The following is a 19,601-nucleotide window of genomic DNA, read 5'->3' as shown; positions in this document are numbered from 1 at the left end:
GAATTTACACTATGATTGAAGTCAGAATCTCTGCTCTCTGATTGGATGACCTATGTTTTATAAACAACCTGTACTGAGCACCTGAAGAAATGAGTGGGTGTCGATTCTCATGGGGAGATGAATGGTAAGCCATTTAAGGAGGAGAGAAAACAAGGCTTGGGGAATCATTTCCTTTCCTTATTTGACACACAAAAGAGAACATTATATATGTAAGTGGAGCCCAAACTTTTATATAGCTGGGTTCCTTCCTGACTGAGAGAAGCATAAAACAGATTATGTAGCTACAGCGTATAATTGAGCTTGTAGTCAATTTTCTCTAATGCTAAGCACATGTGTAGTGGTCATAGGATATGCCTACACTGCAATGGAAGCCCAGGCTTTGAACTGCTTCTGTCCTCATACAAATTGTGCTAACCCAAGGCGATGAGGATCGGATCTTAAGTCGAACTGGGACACAGGGTTCAAGCGCTATTGCTTTGCAGTGTGGACACAACCCCGCTGAACTCATGTTCTAAGAGTCTACCAAAAGTATCCCGTGGGCTGACTGTTTTTTGGAGTGTAAAGTTAGGTGGTCATTCAAGTTTTTCCACGTAGTACTGCGAACAAAGGGCTAGAGCAGCCACATTTTGGGAGTATGCTAGGAAGTCTTGGATATGAGTGGTTGGACTCAGGCCCACAAAATGCAGTGTAGACGCTCAAGTCCTAGGTTAACAAACCCAAGGTCTGCTAACTTGAGTTCTGCTAATGTGGACTGCAGTGCGTATACACCCACATCCTTTTCCATTTAATTGCTTAAAATTAACCAGGGAGATTGGAAAGATGCTAGATGTCCAGCAATACACACTCTACTTCGTGAATCGGTGAAGGTCTGGGGAACTGGTGTGTTTTGTTTGCTCACTGGCTGAATGCATGAAGTAAACTTACAAGTCTACGCTTTTAGTAAGAAGTACAAGCTGATGAATGTGAGGGGCAAGGATTCACAGTTGCAAGTACTGTTGATCTGGGTCAATTGTTGTCTACTAGTTCTTGTGTAACCAGTTGCTGATGTCAGAACTCCTTCTCTAGTGGCAATGTACTGTATATACTCGATCATAAGCCGGTTCATTTATAAGCTGACCCCCCAAGATGGATAAGTAAAAATGGAAAATTTTTATGACTTATTCATAAGCTGACCCTATAATTCAGGGGTCAGCAAACTTTGGCTCCTGGGCCATCAGAATAAGTTTTGGGGGCTGAGATGGTTTGTTTACCTCAAGCGTCCACAGGCACGGAGGTAAACCTAAGTAAACAAAGTGTCCTGGCGCACCAGCTGCTTACCCTGACTGGCCAGGACAGCAACTGGTGGGGAAACTTTTTTTGTGACCCCCGCACTCTCCCCATCCCATCCCTTCCCACCTTATCTGGGGAGGGCCAGGGGAGGATGTCTCTGGCCTGGCTGGAGCTGCTTCCAGGAACAATTTCAGGATATAGCATAACCTACAATCAGCTTTCAAGAGTCTATAAACCAGTCAGGTTGCATACATCAGTGGTATTTAGACTTTAGAGCAAGGCATGGGGAGGTGAAAAGGAGAATTTAGGAGTCTGTCCGCACTCTGTTCCCTCCAAAAGACTTCTGCTGTGTTCTTGCTCGCTCTGTCTCTGACTACTTAAAGGGTACAAGCAACAGGTTGCTTGAGCAAATGTTTCCTCTTCCAAGGAACATTTTGTGCTTGTTCAGAGTTAGTTATAAAAGGATTGTGAACACCTGAAAGCTTTAGTCACCATGGACATATTTTTTTCCTGTATTTGATGAGATCTAGTAAGGTCAGGATTTTATATTCTATAAAACATATCAGCATGCTAATGTTATTTCTAGCACCCAGGTTAGACCTCCCCCAATAGCCTCCTTATAACCAAATGATGCTACAACAATATAAAGTACTCACACCAATAAGAATCTGCATTTTGCTTAACTATGGGCTGCTTCATGGACTTCTAGGTAACTTACACTGACTTCTTGTTTTGGAATTGTACTGAAGATAGAGGACACCTTGTAAACAAGTGGCTCTAAATACAGTTGAGTAAAAGGGTACATTAATCTCATTCACAGTCTTGTTAAAATAAACAGTGGCATAAAAAAAGGATAAGAGTACAAAGCCTACATTTAATCACTTGACAATGAAACCATGTAACATGAATGGGGAAGGAATAAGACTGTTTTACAAGTATACTTAATCCTTTAAATGAATCTTCTGTGAGAAACTTTTCTGTTTAAAATATGATAGATGTAAACTAAGAAGTCAGTACATTCAAGGGCTAAATTTCTGGTTGGTTGTAATAGGTGACCAGAGGGGCACGAGTAGCAGCTCCATAGTGAAGACTTTTTATTTTTTTTAAACACTTACAGCATGGATTCCACTTCTTCGTGTATGTGTTTTTGTTTTTTTTTTAAAAAAAACCTTATCCTCCCTAAAATGACAGCACATATTCTCTTCTCTCAAAGAACATTGAGCAGATTTGCTTGTAGCTCACTAATTTAGGAGTTACATTATTTAAACTGGATTCTTTAAGAAACTTAGCACCTGGTGGCAGACTTTTTCTCTTATCTCAGCAAAGGAATTTACAGAAATCGTGCACAAGCTGTGCTCACAGCATTTGTTTTGAGATCACTAGTCACTTTTCCCCAGTATTAACAAAACTCCTTTGCATGCATCAGAAAATTGTGTGTTTAACCAAGTAGTTAGCACTGTAATTACCTGAGCTGCATTGGCCAGTCCTGCATTCTTTATGCAAACTAATTCTCTATGGCATCAGTCAGGCGTGAGGGCTGAAGTTTCAGGCCCGGGTCTGGTCTGTTACACTGGTCTAACGTCAATACAATTACTCCAGACATAGTCCTTAGCAGACTTGGACTCTGTGTCCATGTTGTTATGGGCCAAATTCTGCACCAACTCAGCCACACCCCATATTTTCAATGGCTGGCAGGGGAATAAGATGGGACAGAATCTTTTAAGGGTAAGTCACTTGGGCCAATACTTTCTACAATTCCATATGTAATGTCAATGGGACTCAAGGGCATACTTTGGCCCACATCTGTACATATTAAAGATAAATGTTGCACAGTTTAAGGGCAAATTGTGCCCTCAGATGCTCAGTGAAGTTAATACAGTAAAATGGTCACTCTTAAAGCCAACATTTACCATCATTTCCTGTACTTATTTTAGGAAATAGTGATAATTGCATTGCATATTATGGTAACAGGCTCACCACTAAGGGCTGAAACCATACAGTTTTATAAAATAAATGAACTTAAAAGGGGAAAAATAATCCTCATGTGACTTTTGTGGTGGTCAAACCAGAAAATCAAGATAGAGAATGTCAAATCAGTAGTAAAAAAACCCAAGCCATTATTGCTACATTTAACACTTGTACATTTTATTTAATTAAATCAGCCATTGTACACATTGCAGCTATGTATTGTTAGTGCTGTAGGTTTATTTAACTAATACATGCCCTCATAGATATATTCAATTAGTGTTATCACCATGGGAACAAGATGCTGATTCATCAACTTAAAAATCACTTCTTCTCACAGTATTCAAGTTCTTTGATAACACAGCAAAAAACCAAAAGGTGAATAACCATTATGTTGTTACACTGAACATCATCTGCACCGCAAATAACACAACAGAAATGCATTTCTTTACAGCCCTGTTCCTGAATGTCATCCAGTGCTGTCCTTGACAATTAGAAAGCCATGGTGTGTCTTGAAATGTTGCATCATGGGTTTCTTTTATTTTGGCTGCCAGCAATGCTTGTTTCCCATCTGACTGCCAAAAAACCATTAGCACGGTGCCCTGGGTTGCTTTGCTTGCAGGAAGCCAAATCTCCCAAGATGTTTTCTCTCTAATGAGGAAGTACCATTGTTTGATGGGTGGGGTGTTTTTTTTTTTTTTTTTTGGACGTTCTGAGCACTGAGTGAGTCATTTTTCTACAAGAGTAAAAGGTCAGATACGTTTGGAAAAATATCAATCCGAGGAGGACTTGACTCATTTTCATCTTCTCTGAATATACTTTTTCTTTATCAAATAACAGATTCAAAATGTACATTTATGTGTGCGTGTGTGTATATATATTATATATGTTAAAATGCTACAGCAATCCAACCACTAGTAGAATAAAGTATAGGGCACACAATATTTCGGATTTTTATATTCCCTTCTTTCAAAATAAAAGTGCAGGGTTGCTGTTAATCTCAGCTGGTTAGTTTAGAAATATAAATCAAATAACAAAATTTAATGTTTCAAGCATTTTTATGCCCTAGTCAGTGACTTTTTTGAAAAAAAGAAAAGTTAATTGGAAGATAAAAATTGCTCGCTCAGTGCTAAGAGGGTTAACAAGTCTCTGACATGATTACAAGAAGATTTGATTTTTAAATGCCACATGCATGTATCAGATAAGAGGCAATTTTGATAAAATGTGGTGCATTAGTCTAAGCTTTTTTTCTTTTGTATAGTGGGTAAGTCTTTTCTCCAGAATTATCTACAGTGCAGTGGCCAGCAGGAAGTACCACCAGTAAGACAATGTGGTTTGCTAAAGCAGTGATGAAAACAGGAAACTATTGTTGTTGTAGCTGTTTAATACACCCTGCCACATGTCCAGATCTAAAAGATTCTAATACCATATGCAAATTAGCCATAGATATAGCTGCTAGCAAGTTGATTACCTAATTGGGTATTTTTTCCTTCTTTAAGTGGCTGTCCAAGAATCTTAGAAGTATTGATAGCCACAGTCAGCTGTAATCAGTCTGACTTTTAGAGTCTTTTCCTAAGAGCTCACTAAACTGGAAGTCCTATCGATGCAGAAGGTCTGCAGTGCTTCCTCCCCAGAGTATCTTTAGTCGATTGTGTTAGCAATATTTGTTGTTACTTGCTGTTCAGCAGTTTCAAATAGACCTTGTAATCCACGATGCTAAAAGTAGTCCTAATGGGCAGTGGGGTTTTTTGAGGTCTTTAAGTCCAAGCACTTTAGCTATGTACAGTTTACATGTTAATAGCCTTTTTTTATGATGCATGTACATAGTCACTTGAAGAGGCCTGTGGATGAAATTGGAGCTAGTGCAGAAGCAAAGGAACAGCAACGTGGCAAAGTTCACAAGTTCCCAGTACAGCACAAAGGTGATGAATTAGTGGATAAACCATCCTGAACGAAGGATGCTATCTTTGGTCACAAATTAGCTTACAGGTACAAAAAGAAAAGAAAGGAAAATTGAATTCATTGTAGGTGCTTGAAGAAGAAATGTCAGTGACTTCCAGAGATTACGTAAATTATGAAGTCTATATCGACGAGAGTGAATGCTGCATATTGGATAGGTGGTGGGGGTAGTGAGATGTGGCAGCTTCTCATTTGGCCTCTTGCTTCTGGTTCTCTTTGCAGAAATGTCTAAGAAGTTGCTGGAGGTCATGCTGGAGGTCATCCTGTGCTTCTGGTCTATTCTCCAGCTGTTCTATAAGAACATGTTTTCCATACTGGTCCTTCACCACGGTCCTCTTCTGTGAGCTGGATTTATTCATTGTTGTCCTAAAGACGAGAGTAAGTAAATGAATGTGGCATTTCTGCCCCCCTCCCCCCCAAAAGCATTAGAAACTCCTCCTGAAGTGCTAAAATTCCCCCTTTCCTGCAGAATTAATTATTACATAGCATGGAATTTCTGTAAAAGGCATTCTGCTTTTGAGTAGGACTGGTGGAATTTTAAGGCAGCAAGACGGTAAAGAACTGTAGCTGACGACCCCAAATACTGAGCTCAGATGTTCTAAACAAACAGTGACTGGAAACTTAAATAGTTGAGAAACCAAAACCAGATTGCTTTTTAAATTTAATCTTGTATAGTTGTGAAAAAACAGCTCAAAACAGTTGTTGGATTTTTTTTCACAAGGATTACATCATGCAGTTTTATAACAAATGCCTGGAAAAATATATACTCTTATGCACCAACATGCAACAGCTTTTGAAATCCATGCAGGACTCTCCTACTTAGCTCTGTATGCTGAAGTTAAGCCCACTATAAGTTTTGTTTATCCTTCTTACAACTGTTCCATCTTTCACTGACTACTTCAGACAGGCACTCACTACTAAATGAATGACCTGCTACAAAAAGATTATAAAACATTATAATGGTATTTTACAATCTCAGTTGTTGGGCTCAGCGAGCGGGCGTTGTTGTAGACCTGGGAGTCCCTCTGGCCTTAAATTCATTTTCCTTCTCAAACAGAACAAATAAACTTAGCTCTCAATGCTGGCATCTTCTAGCCAAGTTAGCTGCTTGTGAGATATATGTGTATTTATCAGCAGTCTCCAAAAGGACAGTGATTTGCCCTAGGCTATAAATCATGTTCACTGATGTCCCCACCCATTCAAAAGTAAGCAAACATTTGGGAGACACTTTATGCATAAACTGCATTCATACTTTGGAAATATTACGTGGCCACTCTTAACAGAAGCAGAGACAGTGTGCTTTGCAAAGAGGAGAGAGAAATTTACAGTAAAAGTAAATCAGCCTAAACGAGCCTGTCAGACTTATTAAGCTGGCATTTGAAGTTCATGGTCTTGTGGTTCTCCTTCCCTCCCCACACCCTCTCTTCAGTATCCATCTGCTTTTGTGGTTACCTGGTAAATATTTCAGACTTAGTGTCACTTGTTTGGACCAGTCCCGTTACTACTATCGTCTATTCCTCTAAGCCCAGTCAACCTACTTGCTCCCTCTCATACACATGTTCTGTGTAATTTTAAATAACTCCAAACCTTTTTGTTAAACCCCAGGTGGAGCCAAATTCACTGCTAGCATCAGTAAGCATCTAGTGAAATTGGACCTCTGGATGTAACAGTGGGCATAATGTCTCTTAGGGGATAGGGGAAGTGTCACAAAGCAAGACAATTCATTATGACTGTTCTCTAAAATTTTGAATATGCTGTATAAAATGCTTTTAAAAACACATTTTGCTCTCAATATACTTTTCAAAAATATATAATAGGATTATTTTCTAGAACTGAAGATTCTATTTCTTTTATGGGAATATCAGTCACAATATTAACCTATTCCAAAAAATAGTCACAAGGAGACTGGTGTATATACAAAGACTGCCTTATGCAGTAAAAACCTCCATATGATACTTCCTAGAGATGACATCTAGCTGGAAATTCAGAACCAGGTACTATAACCCCTCAGTTAAAAAATCAGATCCAGGTTTGGATTCCAAATACTTCTGAACAGCTCATCTCTGCACCTGATTTACATAGTAGAGTAGCAACTCTAATCATGCTCAGAAACCAGCTCATTCTTGCGCACACACACTCAAATGTTTGAAAATACTCATCAAACTAAATGGTTAAAAAGGAAGGAATATGGAATCTGAGTTTTCAGCTGCTGTGTAAATTAATTTCAAAATGACTAATTATAACCCATTATTCCTCATCTCCTGTAAAATCAGCTATACATTGTCTTAGAGGGGAGCTTTCCAATGCCTGATTATTTTTTTTCTTCACTGTACTCCGTATATTAGCTTACATCATTTAGTATGTCAGGTCTACTTTAGGCCAGGGGTCTGTTCAAAAGTGTCTGGATTTGGACTATTGACTACCCTTGCTTTAGACACTGCCAGCCAAGGGTCTTGCTCAAGACATTTTAATCTCCCATCCACTTTTTTCAGTGTTAGTTTGTTAAAAGTTCACTGCCATGCCAACTCAAACCTTTTAATAACTGATCCATCCTCTTTCATGATCTCTTTCTCTACTAAAGTGGGGAGTTGGACTTTCATTTGGTTACCTGTAAAACTCAAAGCCTAAAGTGAAACACATAACACAACCTTAGGTAATTAATTGTACTGCACACTTTAATACTTCTGCATTAGGTTGTTTTTGTAAGGGGTATCAGAGGCAAGGCATGACAAGCATTGAACTGCCACATGCCTGTTGACTTTGAGTGGGAGTGAGGGGCCCTTTGTGCCCTTAAAAATCTCTCTAGTTAATCATTGCAGATGTATGGCAGAGTATTTCCTTTTTAACTTTGAAATGGTATTGGTTGACTTTCAGGTGAGAGTCCTAACTACAAGGCTAAGGAATATTCTGGGGCGGGGGACTCCCACCATTTCTCCTCCTACAGTTGTTCCACTCTGAATAAAGAACAGAATAATTAAGTAGGCCAGTGAAAGACTTACTCATTAGTTGTAGCATCACTCTAAAACACTCACCTAATGCAGGGAGATCACTGTTAAACTCCCCCTTCAGGAAAAGGGGGAACTTGCACTAGGGGTCGCCCATACTGTGGCTGGTTATAAGGGAGGTAGTATGCCCTCATTTTATTTCAGGCCCTGCAGAGAGTGCCACTGCTTTGCAGCCTGGAGTGAAGCACCCATCCCCACAAGAGGGGGCAGGGCTTAGGACACACTGATGGGCAGCTTCCTGCCTCATGTGCTGGCTTTGTGGATTGCAGTTGAAGGTGCATAACTCTCCTTGTCCAATGAACTGGGGCCTAGGCTCTGTGATGCTCAGCATTACAGAGCCTACGTCTCTGTGTGGATCCCACCCTTGGCCTTATAGAATATTAGGAGACAACCATACGGGAAACAATTTTCTTAATGGCTGCATGGAATTTTCCTGTTTTTCTAATTTCCCCAAGGGCTTTCAACATATTAATTTGTTCCCTAGTTCTTTTTTTCTTTTTAATAGGATCACTTCTGTGGTTGTACTGGATTTTGGTGGAAGACACCAGCTTTCCATTTTTAATTTTTTTTTTTTTTTTTGGTAGGTATGGATTGCTATAGTGATGTGGCTGTCTAGCACTCTTCATTCCTAACTAGCCAGAGCTAGTGTTTCCTGTACCTATAAACAATGACCTATCCCTAGGAATAGCCACATGTGACTATGGATAACTCTCCATAGCTGTAGCTATAGGTAGAAGCTAGCTACAGATACCTATTTGTACCCTACACTGTAGCGGTTGGTAGCTGTCTCTTGCTATTCATCAATATGCATAGTAACTGGGAGCTATCAGCAAGGAACCATATCTACCTGTAGCTTAGGATGCTATCCATAGAGTTACCTAGCTGTAGATCAGGGGAGGGCAAACTATGACCTGTCAGGGCTTTCAATCCAGCCCACAGGGCTAAGGCAGGCTTCCTGCCTGCCGCGGGTCGGCAAAGGGCTGTGTGTACTGCTCTTGCCTGGAGGCACCGCTCCCCCACAGCTGCCATTGCATGGGAACGGGGAACCCGGGCTGTGGTGCTGTCCCCTTCTGGGAGCAGCGCAGGGCCAGGGCAGGCAGGGGAGCCTGCCTTCGCACCGCTGGCACCCCGAACCCCCTCCCACACCCTGCGCTCCCTTCTGCCCCCCAGCCCTACATTCATGGCCCTGCATACAATTTCCGCATCCAGATGTGGCCTTTGGGCCAAAAAGTTTGCTCACCCCTGCTGTAGATGGATATCGACAGCTATACTTACCTAGCTGTAGCAACTGGTGGTGGTAGGCAGGTATAGCTTGATATCCATGGTTAGCTACAGCTCATTAGGAAACGGTAACTATAGCCCACTAGCTATCCCTAGCGGTTCGTAGCTATTTTCAAGCATTTAGCAGCAAATTCCTTAACAGTGGGGGCTTGATACTGCTAGGTGTTAGTTTGTTGACTGCAGTGGGGGTAGATTTTGTCCGTATATGCTCTGCCACAGTGCCAGATTTAAATTTCTTTCTGTGAATTCCGAATGAAGGCATTTTACCTCTTCGAAGTCCTCTTTGGCTGATGGAAGATCAGTGGCTAAACTGGCATCACCCAGGTGCTTCTCCATTCTCTCTCCTTGTACCACTGTGGTCTTTACAACTTTACTGACCTTCCGGCCTTCCACTGGTTCAGCCTGAAATTCTGAGGCACCCGTCAGAACACTGGGTTCAGAGAATGTCACCTGGTAAGAAGATATGGATTGCAGATCATCATTTCAGCCTAGGGAAATCCTTAACACAATCTACATACTCTTATTTAATCACTTTCTACTTAGATAGATCGCTCAGGGCATTCATAAAAGGAGACTGAAAATCAATATAATTCATAGGTGAATTGAATAGGTCTTTGACAGACATCTTTGTTAGAAATCAAGGATTGCAGGGGAATGGAAATGTATTTGTCACTACCCACAGTGTGTTTGGACTATGGATAAAAACAAGAATTCCTTCTCCAGGAAAGCGCTGCATTTACTTTATTTAAAAACAAAACATAGAGCATGGATTGATAAGAGATTATTTTACAGAAGCTCCACCTATAAAAAGTTGCTTTATTGAATTCATTTTGGGGCTCAAGCCAGAAAAATGTAATCTTCATTTGTATCACAAGATTGAAAGTCTGCCTTTGGTTTTTACTGATGCCCTTTAAAGTACTTTTTTTTAAAAACAGTACACCGAAAGCCAAGATAAACACCTAATCAAGCACTTTCAGTCATAGACTGTGGTAACACAGAATAAGTTGCGGGGGGAGGGATAAGAGAACTGTTCTTCTAGCTCTCTTCCTTCCATGAAAAGAAATCTTAGAAAGTATCACCTCAGACTGCTCAATGTCACTTTTCAGCACAACCCGCTTTACGACTTTGGAATACCCATCTCCTTCTTCAATCATAACAGGTTCTTGTGGTGCTCCGTGCATTAGGACTTCCTCTTTTTCTGTGCCATCTGGTGAAATATATCGCCTGATAATCTTTCTGGTGACCTAAGGGGATAAACTTACTTCTGTCTTTGGTTCACTTCAACACTTAGGTAGAGAACTCTCTTAACAATAAAAAACAGACCTTAAACTTCTATACTATGTGTAGTACCTTCCCATTCAAGGATCTCAAAGCACTTCGCAAACATTAATAAGCTAAGGGTGAAATCCTGGCCTCATTGAACTCAATAGCAGTTTTGCTATTAGCACATACACTAATATCATCTATTTCTAAAGTGCCTATCTCAGTAGTATCTAAGTGCTGAAAAATGATAAAGCAGATGCAAAACCCAAATCTGTCATCTCAAGCATTTTGATTGCCCAGTTCTCATGGGGACAGATTCTGACATCCATATTGACACTGAATAGTATCATGCTCCCATTGGTGCTACTCATTGTGAATAAAAGGTATCAATATCTAGCCCACAGTAATTAATGATCCTTAGGTGATGGAAAGTGCTGTACAAAAATAACCACACGATGGTGCTTTCTCCACTAAGACAAGTAAAATATTTCAAAAGCACCTTAAAGTGATTTAAGAGCCTAAGTCCCATTTTGAAGAATCTTAGATACTTAGGAGCCTAAGTCTCATGGAAACTGAATTGGCATTATGCTCCTCCATAGAGCATTTTCCAACAGAACATTCTTCTGTTGGAAAATGAAGATTCCTGAAAATTGCTGATTGCAATAAATTGTCAGTGAAATTACAAAAAAAAACCCACCAACCCCAAACATAAAATAAAGATATAACAAATAAATATAGCTGTGCTTTTGGAATGACAACAAACTTTGAATTAGTGGAATTTTCTGCAAAACAGACATTCCAGTTCCTTCACAGCTGAAATTACTTTTGAAAACAGAACTTCAGCTCCTAAGTACCTTAGGCAGTTTTGAACATTTTACCTAAGGACAGTAAGAATGCACCAGAGCGTATGACTGACAATACCTTCTTCACCACAATGTGGCCATGTTCATCTGTGTACTGCTCCTCTGTCACCGTTTCCGGTGGTATTTCTGGCATATCATCGGCCTGCATGACAAGAAAACAAAACTTTATTAAGCAATGCCTTAATATAAGTGGATGCTTTAAATAAACAGTATAAAAATTATTAGTTGGTTAAAGTAAGAATTGGAAAAGCAGTCAAGATGCATCAATGCTGAGTTGTTAAACTCCATAAAACATTCAGCAAATGAATATTTAAAGACATGCACAGGAAAGTTATACCACAACCAACAGGCAAATAAATATTAGTTCACCTGGCCATGTGTGGGACTGAAAAAAAAGCAAAACAAAGTCCTTGTTCCCTTACTGAGGCATCTCCACAATATATGCTATAGCTGACAGTCCCACTGTAATTCTCTTCCGCCCTAAAACGTATTAGAATAACATTATCGAAGTTATTTAATGGCCATGCATTATTCAGGAGCTTGGCAACTTCATAGGTGGTTGCCTTAGCAGCAGACCTTACGAGGGTTTTCTACAGATGTAACCAGGACATAATTGCCAGTGGCACGTGCAGTAGTTCAACACTCAGTACCTGAATAATCACCCGGCGGCGAATGACCCTGGTAGTTACCATCTCTTCTTCATCTGAGCTGGCCTCTAGCTCACCTAATTCCTCTGCTAGCTCCTAGTAGAAGCATGGAAGCATTGCTCTGTTTATCAAACTGATGTATTTATGACTTTTCCACCATAGTTATAATCTATTCTGAAAGTTTTGATTCAAGATTTTTGACTACTATATTTCCTTTTTGAGAAACATATATGTGGACAATGAACATCATATTACCACTTTCCTTTCATCGTCTCTCTTTTATCTTAATAAAATTCACTGTTTGGTTAGAGTGGATGACAAATCTTAGGTGAACATATTTAACCTACTCTAAAAGATGCTTTTACTGGAGGTTGCGATAACCTAGCCAGCAGCAGTGTTGCTGTATAAAACTGCTGAATCTAGGACATTAGGTACCATTCATATCAGTGCTGAATACAGATCTCTTTTGCATGACACATTACAAAACCAATATTATAAGAATAAGTTTCCTATCCTCTGACAGCTGCACAGCACAGCACGGCATATATATTCTGGGCCTAACTCATTTAGCTAGGGGGAAAACAACCATCTATTTAATTCCTAGCACTGCCACCTGGATTTGGGAATGTCAAAAACAACATTTAGTGGCCTGTCTTGAAGTTTTCTCTCCTGCATAAGAGAGCACTTCTAAATGAAGAGAGAGTACAAGTGCATGGTGTACTAGGAGTTCTACTGGGAAATTGTTGCAGTCTCCCATAGTCCTACCAATCATCAACTATATCAGTGCATATGGAAACCATTAATATGATGGTAAAAAAGAAAAGATTAAAGAACAATAGGAATGATGGAAAGCAGATTTTAATTTCCTTTAGTGTTTAGCAAGTATGTTAAATATTTTAATGATTTCTAGGTGAAGACATCCATTTATTAAAAAATCCTTATTTGATCTTGAATAAACCAAGCATAAAGAGAACAAAGGCCTTTTCATGAAGTCAGAAATGTCTCTTATGACACATGGATCAGTTAAAATTAGATATGGAACTGAAATGCCAAGCTCAGCCCTCCATCTAGCGGCATCCGCAATAAACCCAGGAACAACTAGGTAATCAAACTGATAGATGATATACAACATATGACACCAGAACTTAATGCTCACTAAAAATTCCCACAGAAATGTGTGGTGCTATTAATTCCAAAGACGCCCTCACTTTGGAAACGCTCCCGCCCATTTACGTACATTGTTCAGCATTGCTCTTACTCGTGGCCCCCACGTGTGACTTCCTCACTGTGTAACCTACCAGGCCTGGCATTCTTTTCTTCTCCTCCACCTTCTTCAGTGGGGGAAGGGGTGTAGTCGGCAAGACTATGCCATCACTTACACCTCCACTCAACACCCCAGAAGTTCACACAGTTGCAGGAGCTGAAAACGAGGGCAGACTTTGGCTCAGTGAGCCAGATGCTGGTGTAGCTCCACTGAGATAACTGACGTCAAGCACATTTATATTAGCTGATCTGGCCCTGTGTGTTCAGTTTTTTCAAACTGAAAAAATTGTATTCGGGCCAAGGTACGCCAAATTAATTCTGCACTGCAATTAATTCTGCACTAATTAATTCTGCACTGCAAGTTAGCTATACACCCATCCAAGTGTGCTCTAACTTGCTTTTAGGTTGCCTTTTGACACATTGGTAATGCATTTAGTAGTGCTGGATGTATTACTCCAAGCCAAATAAGCATAGTGCCAAACCTTTGAATCGTTGATGACTCATACCTTTTTAGGATATTCAGAAAAGGTTTGGTAAATCTGATCTTATGAACACTCACTAATTTTTTTCCAGTGCAAGATTGTCTTTGAGGAGAGCCAGGAAGGCTATTCCTCCTCCTCTCGGTATAGTGGCAGGCGAGAGGTGGGGCCCACTTTCCTTTATGCTGAGCCCTCTCACTGCTACCCTACTTAATGTCTGTTATCTTGAGTCTGAGACTTCCCAGCCCTAGCTGGATGTGAAAATGCAAAATACATTATTAGCTTAAGACAACAAATCCAGAGCTGTATTTCCCTCCTTCAACTTTACCGATGAGATCTGTCCTCTGCCCCATTATCATTCTTTTCTCCTTCTCCTCTGACTTTGATGGCTTTCTCACCTGTTCTCCCCTAACCCTCTAGTCTCAATGCCTCCAGACCCTACTGACAGCTCTCCTCCCACCCTTACCATGTCCCTCAACCTGTCTCACTCTCATTCTTCCTCATGCTCCTGGCAACACATGTTGGGGGTGGGGGGGCGCTCCCTATCTTAACAAATGAACAAAAACACACCAATGAGCCATCTGCCTCTCAGACTCCCACCAATCTTCACTTCTCCCCCATACCTCTAACCTTACTGAACACATCACCTACCATCACTGCCCTGAGATTCTCTCCAACCCATCCTAAACCTACTCTCATCTGCCCTCCATGGCCTCGTCTCCACTCTCATAGATTCATAGATATTTAGGTCAGAAGGGACCATTATGATCATCTAGTCTGACCTCCTGCACAACGCAGGCCACAGAATTTCACTCACCTCTCCTACAAAAAAAACCCTCACACCTATATCTGTGCTATTGAAGTCCTCAAATTGTAGTTTAAAGACTTCAAGGAGCAGAGAATCCTCCAGCAAGTGACCCGTGCCCCATGCTACAGAGGAAGGCGAAAAACCTCCAGGCCCTCTTCCAATCTGCCCTGGAGGAAAATTCCTTCCCGACCCCAAATATGACAATCAGCTAAACCCTGAGCATACGGGCAAGATTCATCAGCCAGATACTACAGAAAATTCTTTCCTGGGTAACTCGGATCTCACCCCATCTAATAGCCCATCACAGGCCATTGGGCCTATTTACCATAAATATTTAATTACCAAAACCATGTTATCCCATCATACCATCTCCTCCATAAACTTATCGAGTTTAATCTTAAGGCCAGATAGATCTTTTGCCCCCACTGCTTCCCTTGGAAGGCTATTCCAAAACTTCACTCCTCTGATGGTTAAAAACCTTCGTCTAATTTCTAGTCTAAATTTCCTAGTGGCCAGTTTATATCCATTTGTTCTTGTGTCCACATTGGTACTGAGCTTAAATAATTCCTCTTCCTCTCCGGTATTTATCCCTCTGATATATTTATAGAGTGCAATCATATCTCCCCTCAACCTTCTTTTAGTTAGGCTAAACAAGCCAAGCTCCCTGAGTCTCCTTTCATAAGGCAAGTTTTCCATTCCTCGGATCATCCTAGTAGCCCTTCTCCGTACCTGTTCCAGTTTGAATTCATCCTTCTTAAACATGGGAGACCAGAACTGCACACAGTATTCCAGGTGAGGTCTCACCAGTGCCTTGTATAACAGTACTAAAACCTCCTTATCCCTACTGGAAATACCTCTCCTGATGCATCTCAAGACCGCATTAGCTTTTTTCACAGCCATATTACATTGGCGGCTCATAGTCATCCTATGATCAACCAATACTCCAAGGTCCTTTTCCTCCTCCGTTACTTCTAATTGATGCGTCCCTAGCTTATAACTAAAATTCTTGTTATTAATCCCTAAATGCATGACCTTACACTTCTCACTATTAAATGTCATCCTATTACTATTACTCCAGTTTACAAGGTCATCCAGATTCTCCTGTAGGGTATCCCTGTCCTTCTCTAAATTGGCAATACCTCCCAGCTTTGTATCATCCACAAACTTTATTAACACACTCCCACTTTTTGTGCCAAGGTCAGTAATAAAAAGATTAAATAAATTGGTCCCAAAACCGATCCTTGAGGAACTCCACTGGTAACCTCCCTCCAGCCTGACAGTTCACCTTTCAGTAGGACCCGTTGTACCAATTTAACCAATTCCCCTTTAACCAATTCCTTATCCACCTTTCATTTTTCCTATTGATCCCCATCTTTTCCAATTTAACTAATAATTCCCCATGTGGCACGGTATCAAACACCTTACTAAAATCTAGGTAAATTAGATCCACTGTGTTTCCTTTGTCTAATCACCTAACAACCTTTTCTTGGTCAAATTTCAGAGTCACTACGGCCCTTTCACCTCTTTACTGCTTTTGACACTGTCAGTGACACTTTCCTTTGGATTTCATTACTGTCTTCTCTTTTTCAGCTCCCCCCGTGCAGGGCCTATTTCTGCAACCCTTATTGAGATAGAGCAGTTCTCACTCAAATGAGCAGTCCGATTGACTTTAGTGGGACCACTTGCATAAGTGCTGAACAAGAATAAGCATTGCATAATCAGATCAGTGCTTCTCATCTTCAAAATCTCCGTATAAATTAATACTTAATCCTTGTAACAACCATGTGAAAGGATCATGTAACTCATGGGGAAACTGAGTCAAAACAATTAAGTGACTTTCCAAAAGCTACAGAGGGAGTCACCACAGAGCTGGAGTTAGAACACAGGAGTTCCTATCTTACAGGCCTGCACTCAGACAATGCGTCTCATTCTAAAGATCATACTGAATTCTGATGTAAGTGGGCACAGCTCCCATTGTCATCAATGCAAGTTGTTGATGCTTACATCTGCGCTAAATTTGTCACATCATGCTGAAAGATACCCATGAGAGCTGATTTTGTCAGCATCTGCTTAAGACAAAATAAAACAAACATAAAATAACCCAAAGACTCCAGACAAAGGAATTTTGCTCTTCTCTAACAAATATTTTATGATGTGGGGGGCGGAGGTTGGTATTTACCTTTTCAAAAGATTCATCATCATAATGTCTTTCAAACTTTGTTGGCTGTTCATCAGTTGACTCCACTATAACCAGACTAGTTCTCCTTGGGGAAAGTTCTTCTTGGGAGAGCTGGAGGTCTTCAAGTTCTTGTGCAATGGGAGAGTCACCTCGCTCACTGGATGATGGCGTCTGAAGATATGGCCTCTCGTGCTCTTCAGGTCCTGTGGTGGAGCCTTTAGATTTTTCCTTTGCAAAGCCTGCTGCTTTTTCAGCCTTTGGTGCTATGGATTCTTCTGTTCCTGGAGTTGTGACACTGTGGATTACAGATTCAAGGGAGCTAACTGCAAAGCATTTTATGAGGTTACATGCTCCGTGAACTAATTTCTCTGCTGTTGTTTAGTTGCTAGTATAAACCATTTAAAACAAAAGAACTAAAAAGAGTTAACAATAAAACTGAAACCTACATATATGCAAATTGTGCTGTCGTATACTTGGGAATAATGGTGACTTCAGAGGTTTAGTTCTGCTTATCATCTAGTGAATATTTATCATGAAACATTATAGAAACAGTTCAAGTCTGAGTCTCCTCCCATTCCCCCCAGTTTTACTCCACACACATCTATGGGACTCACTCCTGATTTACACTGCTTGGAAAGCAGGATCAGGCACTTTATTTTCTAGAATGTTACTTTGGGGTTGACTCTCCTCATTTGCATCCGTATAAATCAAGAGCAACTCCATCAGTGTCAGTTAAGTTACACAGGGGAGAAAAGGTCAGAGCAGAATCCAACCCTTTGCTACTAAGATGTTCTGGAGCAAACACCCACAGACTACTTTAATTTGTGAGTTTTCTCCTTAAAACTTAATCATTTGTGGGTTTGGAAAAATAAGATTATGAAAAATTACAAATCAAGTCCCAGAGTTTAAGCTCCCTACTCACCATTGTGAGTAGTTACATATGAACAGTCCAAGTGAAGTCAATGGGACTATTTGTATGAGTAAACATTTATGAGTATTGGTAAAGGTTACACAATTTGGCTCCAAATGGCTATACTTTAACAAAATACTGTCCCAATATAACTTACAGATGAGTGTGGTTAATTCAAAGTATTTTTTTTCCCTTTCAGTACCATTTGTACCATTATATGATTCCTCTACCCCGGCTCTCTTATTTTTTTTCATACTCTATTTAGGTCAAGTCTGGTCAATCTTTCTTCCAAATTCATGCATCAAAGGCTGGAATAATTTCTCCATGGCCATTGCTACATCTATTCAATCTCAACACTATCCTCTCCAAAATATGACGACTGGCACTGAACACAATATTTAAAATCATCTTAAGCAGCACCAAAATAACTTCAACAAATCTATACTTCATACTCCATATGTACAGAAAATGTAAGATCTTACTGACATTTTGTATACTGTAAGTATTTGTACTTGAGCATTTTGTCTTCTGCAAATGTTTCCAGTCTACTATCTCTAAGCAAATCCAAGTCCTTTTTTTTTTTTTTGTCCTTCTCAGCATCAGTTAGAGCAGCCCTCCTAGCACAGAGCCAGACCAAGATCAAAGGAGTATAAAGGTGAGTCAAAGCTACCTTTACACACTACCAACCCGTGCTGTGCACTCCCTCTGGGCCTATAATTTTAAAGTGTATTTTTACTTTAAGTAGTCCTGAAACATCTTTTTCTCTTTAACTATTTGAAATATACCTTTCACATACAGTTCTTGTTACTCATATATAGTTCTGAGTTTAGCGAATAAAGATTGTGGAAGAGCGGTTAGCGTTCTGAATTAAAATTCCTGTCTGAAAGTAAAAGATACAATGTGCAAATAACCAATGTCACCCCTCTGTCACTGATTCTTTCCATTAAGGAAATTATTACTATCAGTTTTAACATCAAAAATATAACTCAACTGTATTAAGTGTTGCAAAATTGTCATTTAAAAATTGCTGGCACCCCAATCAATAAAACAGCCCTCCAAAATAATTCCACCCATTCATGCCTACATCTTCTTTTCTTTTATAATTACTGAGACAAAATTATTCCTTATTACTAATAATGAGTCAATCCATCACTGAGTTTTCTCTCCGGTATAAGAACCCCACATAGATTTTATCCTGTTCTCAAATAATGAGAGATTAACGTAAGCCCTGAAACATATCCTTAAAGATATACAAAATAAATAAAAGTACATTTCTGTTCAACATGCTATCGGTTATGGATTTGACCAGCCATCTTTTGATGCTTACAAGTACTCCTGTTGTGCAGCTGATGAATCTTCTGGCAGATCCTGTAGTTTCCCTGAGAACTCAGCTTGCACTCGCTCTTTGTGTGCTTGTCGCAGGAGCTCTGCAACTGATATGTCTGTCTCAGTCCTGGGAGTGCCCTCCTGAAAGGAAGAGTAACTGACAGAAGTGTCTTCTTCGGAGACAATGGGAGGGTGATCGGATGGCTCACTCTCTTTATAATGCTCCTCTTCCTTCTTGTGTCTTGGACTGTACAGTTCCTCCTGCAGTGCAGAAAATCCTAGGAATGAGTTAAAAAAACCACACAATTAGAATGCTCCCTGGGAAATAAGATGATCTTGCCACTCTAAGTCAGAGGTTCAATAGGCAGAAGAAACACATTTTCT

The 19,601-nt window shown here is 40.2% G+C and overlaps 1 protein-coding gene across 50 annotated transcripts in view; it reads right to left on the bottom strand.

Annotated features, from left to right (window-relative positions):
• Positions 1 to 3,389: 3,389 nt before the first annotated feature.
• ANK2 (ankyrin 2) overlaps positions 3,390 to 19,601 on the bottom strand; it is a 559,252-nt gene continuing 543,040 nt past the window's right edge. For 19 of the 50 annotated variants that reach the window (XM_043545394.1, XM_043545395.1, XM_043545363.1 and 16 more), the window contains 6 exons: positions 19,219 to 19,495; positions 16,982 to 17,276; positions 11,664 to 11,747; positions 10,559 to 10,723; positions 9,747 to 9,929; positions 5,917 to 7,817 (listed from right to left, as the gene is read on the bottom strand). In XM_043545394.1, the coding sequence (XP_043401329.1) occupies positions 7,704 to 7,817; positions 9,747 to 9,929; positions 10,559 to 10,723; positions 11,664 to 11,747; positions 16,982 to 17,276; positions 19,219 to 19,495 (1,118 nt within the window). In that variant the 3' untranslated portion in view covers positions 5,917 to 7,703. Of the gene's footprint in view, positions 5,560 to 5,916; positions 7,818 to 9,746; positions 9,930 to 10,558; positions 10,724 to 11,663; positions 11,748 to 12,255; positions 12,349 to 16,981; positions 17,277 to 19,218; positions 19,496 to 19,601 lie in introns of those variants that run through there. The other 31 variants (XM_043545350.1, XM_043545349.1, XM_043545351.1 and 28 more) reach the window with 3 other exon arrangements.

The sequence above is a fragment of the Chelonia mydas genome, chromosome 4, assembly GCF_015237465.2.
Source record: "Chelonia mydas isolate rCheMyd1 chromosome 4, rCheMyd1.pri.v2, whole genome shotgun sequence".
NCBI lineage: Eukaryota > Metazoa > Chordata > Testudines > Cheloniidae > Chelonia > Chelonia mydas.
Note: the sequence above shows the minus strand (reverse complement) of the source record. Positions and strands in the feature narration are given on the sequence as shown.